At 49.9% G+C, this 12,105-nt stretch overlaps 1 protein-coding gene across 5 annotated transcripts in view; it reads right to left on the bottom strand.

The window, feature by feature from the left end:
* NBEAL2 (neurobeachin like 2) overlaps positions 1–12,105 on the bottom strand; it is a 168,751-nt gene that overhangs the window by 21,401 nt on the left and 135,245 nt on the right. For all 5 annotated transcript variants that reach the window (XM_053260941.1, XM_053260942.1, XM_053260943.1 and 2 more), the window contains 11 exons: positions 10,633–10,811; positions 9,772–9,931; positions 9,052–9,189; positions 8,235–8,540; positions 6,578–6,727; positions 5,957–6,114; positions 4,593–4,717; positions 3,360–3,480; positions 2,130–2,287; positions 1,167–1,300; positions 772–873 (listed from right to left, as the gene is read on the bottom strand). In XM_053260941.1, coding sequence (XP_053116916.1) covers positions 772–873; positions 1,167–1,300; positions 2,130–2,287; positions 3,360–3,480; positions 4,593–4,717; positions 5,957–6,114; positions 6,578–6,727; positions 8,235–8,540; positions 9,052–9,189; positions 9,772–9,931; positions 10,633–10,811 — 1,731 coding nt within the window. The remainder of the gene's footprint in view (positions 1–771; positions 874–1,166; positions 1,301–2,129; positions 2,288–3,359; positions 3,481–4,592; positions 4,718–5,956; positions 6,115–6,577; positions 6,728–8,234; positions 8,541–9,051; positions 9,190–9,771; positions 9,932–10,632; positions 10,812–12,105) is intronic.

The raw sequence follows: 12,105 nt of genomic DNA, 5'->3' as shown, positions 1-12,105 counted from the left end.
GACCCCCCACAATCAGTACCTCCATCTTATTTGGATTCAACTTCAATTTATTATCCCTCATCCTGCCCATTACCACCTCCAGGCAGGCATTTAGGGAGGTTATGCTTCCTGATGAAGTCAATATGGAGAAATAGATTTAAGTGTCATCAGCATATTGATAAAACCCTGCACCAAGCCTCCTGATGATCTCTCCCAGTGGATCCATGTAGATGTTAAAAGAGCACTGGAGACTGTATGGAGCCTTGTGAAACTCCACACTTTAGTTCTCCAAATGACATCATCTGGAATCTACCATAGGAATGGAACCACTGTAAAACAGTGCCACCCAATCCCACCTCCCTCAGGCGACCCAGAAAGATACCATGGCTGATGGTATTGAAAGCCGCCAAGAGATACAAAAGGATCGGCAGAGTCACACTCCCTCCGTCAGTAGCCAATTGGAGATCATCCATCAGGCAGACCAAGGCAGTCTAAACCCTGCAGTCCGCTTGAAAACTTTTGAAATGGGTCTAGATAAACTCTCTCTCTTTTTATGGTCACAATAATACACTGAAAGTCAGCAAAAGGTCAGAATTGGCTCAGGGCCCCCAAACAGAAGCTACCTGACAGTGCAAGGCCATGAACCTGCCCCTCCCCCTCCCCCTGGCCTATTCATGGCAGCTTGATAACTAACTCCCACATGTCTGGCAAGTAGCAATGACCTCTTGCTCTTCTCAAATGACAAGGACAGTGGAGGAGATCTGGCTGCCCCGAGGGAAAGACATGCAGCACCTGTGTCAAGCCGGAGGCCTTCAGCAAATCCTGCGGTGAACGGGAATAACTCTGAATCGGATGTCGCAGGGCAAGGATGGAAGAATACACCTTGTTTCTAACCTATAGGGGACAGACCAGCACTGTGTTAATGCTAAGCAAGAGACTTCCCAAGGCAGCTTTCCTTCATGGGGTCTGCAGAAATTACACACAATGTCTTAGGAGGCTAGGAACATAGAAAGCTGCTTCATACAGTCAGACCCTTGGTCCATCAAGCTGAGTTTTGTCTGCACTGACTGGCAGTGGCTTCTCCAGGGTTCCAGGCAGGAGTCTTGCCCAGCCCTACCTGGAGATGCTGCCAGGGACTAGCCCAGGGCCCTTCTGCATGTCAAGCAGGTGATATTATTGGCCCTCACCTTTTTCTTGAAGTTGAGGAAGTAATTTGCCTGGTCAATGAAGAAGAACTCCAGAGCAGACCTGCGGAGGTTGTAGCGGCGGAGGTGCAGCTCCCAGAGCTGAGACAGGGGGCGCTTGAAGTCATAACCAATTCCTGGGTGGAAGGGACAAAAGGTGGCCCAGATTCCCTCAAGAAGAGCCCTGCTGGATCAAGAGCAAGGCCCACCCAATCCAGCATCCTGTTTCCCATAATGGCCCACCAGATGCCTCTGAGAGCCCATAGGCAAGAGATGAAGGCCTTGCCTCCCTCCTGCTGTTGCTCCCCTGCAACTGGTATCCAGAGGCATCTTGACTCTGAGCCTGGAGGCAGCAGAGAGCCCTCAGGACTAGTAGCCATGGATAGACCTGCCCTCTAGGAATTCGTCTAAGCTTTGCTTAAAGCCATCCAAGCTGGTGGCCTTGACCACATCCCACAGCAGAGAATTCCATAAATTAATTATGGAAAATGAATCCATAATACTGTGTGGCAATGTATTTCCTTTTGTTGGTCCTAAATTTCCTGGCAAAGAGAACACGAAACTTGAGTTATTTGTAACTCATGGATCTACCAAGTGGCTACGTTCCAAGACAGACATTGGTTCACCTAGCAGCATATTGTCTTTTCTGCATGCACAGTGACCATGTACATGCTGGTGCTGCATGGGGGCTTATTAGGGCATGCGTCACCCCAGCAGGAAGTTGAATGGGACAGTGGAGAGCAGGTAAGGAATTGCTATCCTTTTTCTTAAAGTCCCTGGGCCCCTTTCTGAAAAGGTGCTCAAACCGTGCTTCGGGCACATCCCTAACGCACATTCCCAGATCCAAGTTTCTCATAATGCCTTGTCCATTGACATCGCAAGAGAGACCACAGCAATTAACCTCCTTAAGTTGACAACAGTGTAAGCTGCAGTGCATTCTGGGAGCAGGGCTATCTCTAATGTTACCTTCCTCTGTCTCCTCCTTCTCACTGCTGCCATCATAAAAATAGATGCGCTGGGTTGTGACTTCCAGGCGCCCCGGGATCACAGCCACAATGGTGATCAACTCACAGTCTTCGGAAATTACCAGCTTCTCTCGCTGACTTTGTTCTTTGGGTTCCCCCCTGGAAAGAGTGAAAGGCATAACTTGGAGCAGATCTGAGTAGGGGGCCCACCACCATCTTAATACACAGCTAGTTTTCTGAATAACCTCACTTTTTAATATAGGAGATGAGGCCTGTTGACCAGGCAAAGTCATTGTGCATAGATTACACTTAAAGGAAAGCTTAAGAAACTAAACATATGTAATAGAATTTTTTATTAATGTGTCTGCAAAACGGAAGTAAAATAATAGTTCAAAATTTGTTAGATTTCAACCTCAAGCATAATTAGTTTTATTCAATTATCATACATAGCAAATCAGAAAGATCGCCAGGATGCTTTACTTGTAACTTGGGTTCTTCTAGGGGTCATCTGTGCTCTTACACGATTGGGCTTTGCGCCTGCTCAGAGACCTTGTCGGAACTGTCCAAGCTAGTTTATCTCCTAGATAGGTGGTAGCTCCTCCCCTTCCTGTTGTCACATGTCCTCCTTCCTTCAGTCCCTGAGCCCATTGACATAGAGTACTATAGAGGGGAGGTTGGGTGGGCGTGTAAGAGCACAGATGATCACTACAGTAGATCATCTACCAAGTTACAGGTAAGCAACCTGATATTCTTCGACGTGGACTAGCTTGGACAATTCCAACGAGGTCTCTGTGCAGGCGCAAAGGCCAATCATGCAAAGCACAGAGACCACGTCGAAGAACTTCTGCTTCACTCGGGCATTATGGCATTTTTGGAATTATTGATCTGATTATTGAGTGCGAAAAATCAGTTACAGCAGTTAAAATTTTATATTCAGAATGTCTTCAAAAAAATACCAAAACAAATGATTTAAACCTTTCACCTAGCATATTCCAATGTAAAAAGTAATGCATTCATCTAATTTAAGTGAATGTTTATGATTGTTTAGCATCTGTAGTATTTGTAGGTATCTACAAATACTAGCATCTGTAGGTAATTGAGAAGTATGACTATTTCGCACAAACAAATTCACAAACTCTTCAAAATATGTAACAGATACCTCTCAGATGCTTGCCATGTGAAACACCCTTTACTCTGGAGGGATATCAAGTAGTGGCCAAGAAGAACTTACTGAGGATCCGGGAATAAGATATCTTCTTCTGGCAGCTGGTCATCCTTCATTTCGCTGACTTTTGCCTCCTTGGCAACCGCTAAGGGAAGGGACTCTGCCGGGTTGTGCGAGTAATCGGCGCCTGGAAGAAGAGGAGCCCCGTCAGGCTAGCGTGACTTGGCTGCCTGAGCAGCCAGTGGCTTTATCAAGTGGGACACTCTCTCTGGGAAAGACGAGGAAGTGCAGGAGATGATGAGTTGTCATCACACTGCCAGGAATCTTATCAGCCCCTTTGTGGGAATGTCAGAACATTATTAATAGCCATAGGTTTCTGCTTGCTCTCCTCTGGATCCAAGAAAGGGATCAGCAACTGATAGACCTTGAGCCTCTGCAGATCCCCCACGGACTCAGATAAGCACCCCAGAGGGGGTAAGTGATTTTTCTTTTTTTTAAAGGGAAAAACCACATTTACAAACAGTTGTGGGGAGGGGGGCGGTCTGGGGTCGAACAGATCTGGGGATGGTTCAGTTCGACCCCAAACTGTAGAACCGAACAAGTCCGATGTCAAACCGGCTCAACATTGAAGCGGTCTGCACATCCCTAGTGCTGTTCCCCCTCCCAGAGAAGTCTTCTAGTAAAACTAGTTGCTGATTAGAGATCCATGTTTAGTTTCCTGGTACTGAGTAAGTGATATCGACAACAACAAATATTTATATTTATATATCACTGCAACAACTATGATGAGCTACTCTAATAATCATATTTGCAGAAGTGGGAATCATTTTGCTGAGTGAAGACACCGGTATCCTTCATTTAAGGATCTACCAGTAAATCTGGCCAGCTCTCTCTTCTCCCCACGTTTGAAAATGGTCCAATTACCCCAGATTCACAGCCTGCAAGTGCAGTGGTGGCATTTCAGCTCAGTCTTAAGCTCTTGATTGGGGCCCAGTTCACGATAGACAGAAGAGCACAATGTTGGAAGTGAGAGTCTGCCACAAGGACATCTGGCGGGTGTCAAGCCACATGCGAATCTTGTGCACTCTGCTTTTGGCCTGGCCAATGTTGCCCCCCCCCCAAAAAAACCACACACTACAGGGTCTACGTTCTTTCCTAGGATGCAATGGGGGTACGCCAACTATCCTGTTGGGTGAGGCTCTCCTGCTCTTCCCTTGATAGCTCATAAGTCTGTACTGGCAACAGACACTAGCTGCTTCCAAGGATTTGCCCTCTGCACTCAGAGAGACTCCTCCTTACCCAAGTTGTCACGAAGAGCACTGGCTTCTGCATGGCAGTCAAAGTTATAATTGGGCACCAGCTTGAGCCTCATCCGAGAGTAGGTCTCGGCACTCGATAACTTCCAGTGTATCTCGGGAGGATTCCTGAAAAGAAAGGGGAGGACTGATCAGCAAGGTTCCTCTTCCCCACACTATCTGGGCATTAAGGCCAAAACACCACTAGCAATCACGACCCTGATGAATCTCTATCAAGCCAGACTATTGGCTCATCCAGGCCAGGATGATCAACTATGCTTTCAGCAGCTTTTCAGGGTCTTAGGCAAAGGGAGGTCTTTCGCATTCCCAGTTTCTCTGATCCATTTCTGATTAGAGAGTGTTTTCTGCATCTATATCATGCCCTCCAATAGTTAAGTGTTTGCAAAGCAGCTCACATATTTAAGAAAATGTAAAACATGAAAGTCAAACAATCAACACGCAGCAAAATCAGCAGATAAAAGTGGATTAAAAGGCCTGGGAAAATTAAAAGGGTTTCGCCCAGTACCAAAATAGACAAAAGTAGGTGTCAGATGAAAGTGTTCCAAATTTGGGGTGCTTCAGCCAATAAAGCCCCCTCCCCAATTGCCCCTTCCTTCACCTCAGAAAGGAGGGGCACACAGGAGAGGCTCTGAGGAAGCCCCCCCCCCCGTACAAGCAGGCAGATGTGACCAACTGAACTCAAGCCCTTCTCCATGCATAGCATGCGTCCTACCCCTGAGCTGCGGCCTCTCCCCAAGGGGTGGACTATTCCAGAAGCCGGAGGCATGGTTTTCAATTCAGCAGCTCCTGCCCACATGTAGAGCCGGAAGCCTGTCTAAATGTGACTTCTTGGGTGTGTTGCAGAGGGAGGGAAGCCAGCAGTTGCAAAACTACCACCAAGCAAGTTCGTACCAGAACCAGCAGCAACTGGCGGGGCTCCACATGACGCAGCTCCACTCAGGGCTTTTGGGAAGGCCACTGAATGGCTGGCTGCGACCTCCACTAGAGCTTGAATTCTCTTAATGGTGTTTTTGAAAGCTTTAGGTCTATTTTTGGAGCCACCAGCAGCACATCTCCAGGGGCTAGAACTGCTTGCCCAGCAGAGGAGTGGAGCCACTCTTCAAGCACCTTAGAAAACAGCATGGGCATTTTTTAGGAGGGGATGGAAGCAGGGATTCCCCCCACAGCAGGTTACACACTGGAGCAGGGCTGGGCAAACACGGCCTTGCAGCTGTTGAGCTACCACTCCCATCATCTCCAGCAGCCACAGCTGATTGTTTGCCCAGCCCTGCACTGGAGGGACCCCAGGCGCCCCTAGGATGGCTTGTCAGACTGTCAAGAGAGACCCAGCAGCAGGCAAGGCCATACCGGTCAGCCCAGGCCGAGCGCTGGCAGGTGAGCAACCGCCGCAGGGCCTTCCAGTGCTTCAAGGCGGTGTTGTGATGGTTGTTGACTTGCTTCAGCATATTCGTGTGCCGGATGTTCTCGTATTTGGCCCGCTTCATCACCGGTTCCAAGATGCACTCCTGGCAAGAGTGGGGAAGCCAAGGGAGCCAGGGGAGGGGAGGAAGACAAGGCAAGAGGGAGCAATGTCAGGAAGGGAAGGGAACGGGTGTTCGCCCCCCAATCCAAAGGGGGTCTGCAGTGCAGCAAGAGCAGTTGTGACGATCCAGGGGAACAGAAAGAGGAGAGAATCAGTGAACACTGGAGCCGTTCATAGATGCTGCTGGAATATTTACACATTGATTTGCGTCACCATAAAGGCTAGAAACTTCTTCTTTTCTAAAAAGGCAGGAATTCTTAGAATTCTGCACTAGTTGTTGGATTGCCCTGAACACAATACAGCAGGGATTCTCAGCTGGGATCCCAATATGCCGCTGAACTACGGCTGTCACCATCCCCAGTCATAATGGCCATTTGTGGGGAAAGGACCTCCCGCAAGCCGCACCCCCATCCCCCGAACGCACCCATCCCTCACCCCTCACCAACCTGGAACTTCCTCCTGCTCTCTGCTTTTTCCTTCTCCCTCCTTTGGGAGCTGCTCATCAGGGCATCATAACAGGAGTTCCAGAAGTTTGACATATGATTGTGGCTCTTTGCAAATGTGTCCATCTCAAACTGTGCCATGGTGGGCTGCACCTGTTGAGGGAGACCCAGCCACCAAGTAAGTCGATGCAAGGCAGTACCAGGGATCAAAATATGGGTTTCAGGAGAGGTCTTTACAAAGGTAATTACAGTGGCTCCCGGCCAAGGAATCCTGGGAACAGCCGCTTTCTGCAAGGGAGAGGGGTTTCTCGATACAAACCCACAGTGTCCAGGTTTCTTTTAGGTAGCCATGCTGGGCAAACTGCTTCCAAAGCAAAGTGCAGATGTGCCCTGGGGCAATCCAAAGAAGCAAGAATCCACTCAATGGGAGGGAAGGGAGGAGAAAGCACACCTGTGCATGGAGGGGGCACTTTCAAGCTCAGCCACAGAGGACACCTTTAACATTCTATTTATTGATCACTTATAAACCACCTAACATCTATATCTCAGGGTGGTGTACATAACTTAAAACAATACATAAAGCTAAAAAAAACACCACCCCACAATTTTAAAAACACATACAATTTTAAAAATAGTTTTAACAAAAAGGTCTGAGAACACAGGTGTGTCTGGAGCCAGAGATGGAGAAGCTCTTATACTGAGAAGCAGAACATTCCAAAGCCCCGGGGCAGTCACAGAGAAGGCTTGGCCTCATGTAGCCACATGGGCTGATGGTAGCCATAACCGAATCTCCCCATGTGTGATCTCAGTAAGTGGCAGGGTTCATGACAAAGAAGGCGCTCTCTTAAATACCCTGGACCCAAACCGTTAAAGGCTTTATAGGTAATAACTAGCATTTTGTATTTTGCTCGGAAACATATTGGCAGCCAGTGCAGTTCTTTTAAAATTGGTGGTATGTGGCGTCTTCCAGAGACCAACCTGGCTGTCGCATCCTGCACCAATTGTAGTTTCCAAACTATGTACAAAGGCAGCCTCTTTGTATAATCATTTTATTTCATACCACTAGTATAGATGGCACTCTGTACATGGTCAGAAGGAAACCTAACACGTAAGATGAAGTAACAGGGAAAGAAAAAGTATTTGTATCAATGGCACATACTTAGGCTTTGTTACAGTTGAGTGTGGAGACTAGGGGGCTGTGCCAAGGCTTCATGGGAAAAGTGGGCTTTAGAGGAAGGTGGGATCACCCAGCGGTTCTGGAAGGCAACTCCAAGTTCAAGGGGCAGCAACAGATCTCTAGCACTTCAGAATGTTAAAACTGTGTTGCATAATTCTCCTAGTATTTTAGCTTTATCTGACCTACCCATGAATCCAGTTAAAGATTGCAGTCCTCATGGGTTTTTTTCCTGCTCTCCCTGCAAGGCATGGCCTGGCTCACTTGCTTGAGCTACCTGGTGCTGTGTACTCTGCAGGCAACATTCTGCAACAACCCTCCCCTCTTTGAGGCAGATGCTACAGATGGGGTGGGGCACAGAGCAACGCGCACAGATCGTTTCACTTATTAAAAGGCAAGAAGTTGATCTAGCTGGCCGTCACCCTTCCTATTCCTCATTCCAGGCACTCTATAGGATGCCTGGAGAATTTGTGCTCTTTCGCTTACGTGCTTCTCGATGAATGCCTTCCACTCAGGGGTGGTGCAGAACACCTGGAAGTCCTCGTAGAAGGTGGGGCTGCCGTTGGTGGGGGGAAGAGAAGGCAGGAACTGCTGCAGCTGCAAGGTGTCGTAACACTGGTCCATCAGAGTGCGGATGATGGGCACGAGCCAGGAGAAGGTCTCCGACTTGGTGTGCAGAGAGCGCTGGAGTGGAGTCTCCAGCTTGCCCAGCAGGTAGCAGGCCTCTTCCTTCTTGGGGGCAGAGGCTGTCTGCAGAAGGCTGTGTAGCTTCACATAGGCCGCAGTGTGCAGCTGGAGAGAGAGGACGGGGAGGAAGCGGGGTTAAGCGGAGGGCCACGAGAAGCAGATCTCCTGAACGGACAAGAGACAGGAGAGTGTCTTGCACGGCAGGACTGACGAGAGCCAGACAGGGGACACAGTTCTGGATTAAGAGGGGCATCCAAACACTCTGCAGTCTGAACAGGTCATGTCCACAAGACACCTTTGCCTGTGCTTAACTGCAAACTCCAAAACATGTGAAGACTGTTCTGGCTGAGAGTCCATGCAGGGCCCTGGTGGATTTTGTTAGCTGCTTTATAAAATGCTCACTGCTGTGGGGTTTGTTTTGTTCTCAACTTATTCTATGGATTGTTTTCTATCTTGCTGTCTGCTTCCTTGAAGTCGGTTGGACTAAAGGCAGCCTGTGCACATCAATGTAAACAAAAGCCCCAAGCTTGGCCATCAGCACAAACATCTCCACAGGCAAAGCAGGCCGAAATCATCTGTAACCTAGAGAAGGCCCCCAGCTCCTCTCTGGGCTCACCTGGGCATCCTCCAGCATGATGTACCCCACCAGCACACGCAGACCGATCTGGGCCATCTCCTTCAAGTCTGAGGTGCCGTTGGCCAGGTGGTACCAGACTCCCAACTTCTCCAGTAGGCTGTTGACACCCTCATAAACCTGGAGCCAGCAGAAAGACAAAAGACAGAGAGTAAAGAACAGGAGCGTGCCCTGCCCCAGGCTCCCTCACCCCCACCTGCCAGCTTCCTAGATGTCCTTTTCAGAGCACAAGCCCCAGAATCCAAATTTCCCACCACAAACTGCGGCTTCTCTGACTCTCCTGCTGGGGTCAGGGCCAGAACCTTCCAGTAACCTCAAGGCTTGCCATGTCTGTTCAAATTATGGTCAGGAGATGTGGTGGGCAAATCCCCACAGAGAATCCAGTTGATTTCCAGTAATTCTATCCTGCCTTTCCAGGGGCATTCACCCCCCACCCCACCACTCATTGGCTGCTGTGGGTATAAAAAGAGCAAGGACTGGTGTCCAGGCTGCCAAAGCAAACTAGTGGCAACATCTAGGACTATGTGGAGAATCCAAATGGGAGGCAGCTCCTTCAGCCGTCTGCAGTGGGGCACTGCAGCTAGAGGGGGGCTGCTTCAAAAGCCCCGTGATGTGCGTTCAAAGGGAGCGGGGGAGGGTCTTTGCCTCCATGGAAATGACCATAAAATCTGGCTCAGCACACCCAGCCAGAAAACCACCCACCTTCTCGCTCCACAAGGCCTGGTTACTGTTGCCCTCCGAGAACAAGAAATCCTGGAGGAGTCGCAGCAGTTTCAGGGCGTTTTGGGTGAGGCTGGGCAGCATGGCTGGCGTGGACTCCTTGATGTCGGTCAGTGCGGACTCCATCATCATCTCGAGGAGGCTAGAAGAGGGACAGAGGAGGTGGAGCTGCAGCCGGGGCCTAGTCAAGCACCACACTGCTAAGCGCCTCCTCCAGGGAACACCCAAATGGCAGCTTCCCACACGCATTAAAAGGAAGAAAATGAGGTCTCGAGAGGGCCTCTCTCTCTCTCTCTCTCTCTCTCTCTCTCTCTCTCTCACACACACACACACACACACACACACACACACACACACACACACCCCTCCTGCCACCAAGCGACCCATCCCTCACCTGGGCTCAACCACTGGTCTGCCAGCCGCCCCTCCCCACTGCAAACTCCCTCCACCTCCAGCTTTTTCCTCCTCTGCCAAGCTGGCCATTCCTCTGCTGACCATCCGCCAAGGGCTTTTCCTCAAGACCCATGCCTTTAGCACCGCCTTTCCCAAACCTCCTTCCCTCCACACTGGTCCAGCCCATCTAGACCAAGCCTGCAACTAGCTGAATGCAGGAACACTGGCATTTATTTTACACACGGCTGACGCCCGTCTGTGAGCTCTCTTTTGCACACACATCACCCAGAACAACGTGGGATATGAAGGAGAATCCTGGATTCAGGGCAGGACTGCACACCGTGTCTGGGGAGGGGATCTAAGGGTGTATTCCTGCTCAGAGGGCCGGCTGTTGCTGCTTCATCATCATCAGCAGCAGCAGCAGCATCTGGCCCATGCAGCCCCACCTACCTGCGCTTGATCTCATCTGGTGGGCGCACTAGTTCGCAAGCCGAGCCCAGCTTGGTGAGGACAGAGAAAACCTGCCCCCGTTCTTTCCAGGCGGCATCATCCCAGCCTTCTGTCCCACACCAGGTCACGGAGAAGATGATGTTGGTAAGCAAGTTGCAAAGCTCTTCCTCAGGGGTTTGCTGCGGAGTAGGAAGCCAAAAGTTATGAATCCTAGAGTTAGAAGGGACCCTGGAGGTCTTCTAGTCCAACCCCCTGGCTCAGTGTAGAAAAATGCCGCAGCACAACAACCACTTTATTTGTTGGCCATCCAGAACAAGTTGTTCTTTGGGAGGCACACAAAGCTCAGCATCCCTGGAAGATGGCTGCCCAGCCTCTGTTGGAGAGCCTCTAAAGGAGAAGAGTCACCACGGCATGAGGCAGACTGTTCCCCTGTCAAACAGTTCTTACAATCAGGAAATTCCTCCTAACGTCTAGCCTAGATCTGCTCCCTTGTCATTTCAACCCCTTGGTTCCAGTCCTGCCCTCAGGAGCAACCGAGAACACGCCGGCTCCCACTTCAGATATTTGAAGATGGCGATCATGTCCCCCACCCCGCGCCACTATTCTCTTCCCCATGCTCAACCTACCCACAGCCCCTTCACATCTCCATTAGGACTTGGTTTCCAGACCCCTCACTATTCTGGAAGCACAATCCGCCAGGCCAGCCTGTCTGTAACCCACTGAACAGATTTCATTTGCTCCATTGTTGGCCCCCTTTGTTCTGAAGAGCTCCAGACACAGCCCAGGGAGAACCAGCTTCCTCACCCTCCCAACCACAAGGAAGTAGAAGTATGTGCACTTGCATTTGCTTGCATTCCTTCCTTCCCACCCTCGCTTCTTCCCTAGCTTCTCTCGTCTCCACTGTAAGCTCTTTGGGACAGGAAATTGGCTGGCTGACTTTGGCTATACAGTGCTGTGCACACAGGTAGCTGCCGCATGCCACATCGGACCCTTGGCCCGTCGAGCTCAGTGCCGTCTCTTCTGGCTGAAAGCAGCTTGCCACGGATTCATCCAGGAGAAGCCTGGAGACACCCGGGACTGAACTCTGCCCCTTCTACATGCAGGAGACACCTGGCCTCTGCCACTGAGCTAAGGCCCTTCTTCTGCACACTGATGGGGAGGCTTCAGCTGAACCTTTCCCAATTGTTTTTTCTGCTCTTGACACTTATATATGGCGAAGGACCTGCAGTCTGACATCTTCATTCCAGTACAGTGGTCCCTCTACTTACAAAATTAATCCGTTCCGAATGCACATTTGTAAGTCGAAAAGTTCATAAGTCGAAAAGCGGTTTCCCATAGGAATGCATTGGGAACGGATTAATGCGTTCCGGAGCCTAGGAAAAAGACCCAGACCCCCAGTAAGGCTTGCAAACTGCACAGGAACATTTCTTTTCAAGAATAAACAGGCAGTAAACAGGCAGGCAAGTCAAGGAA

This window comes from Hemicordylus capensis, chromosome 6 (genome assembly GCF_027244095.1).
Source record: "Hemicordylus capensis ecotype Gifberg chromosome 6, rHemCap1.1.pri, whole genome shotgun sequence".
NCBI classification, from domain to species: Eukaryota; Metazoa; Chordata; class Lepidosauria; order Squamata; family Cordylidae; genus Hemicordylus; species Hemicordylus capensis.
This window is presented reverse-complemented; position numbering and strand designations above follow the sequence as displayed.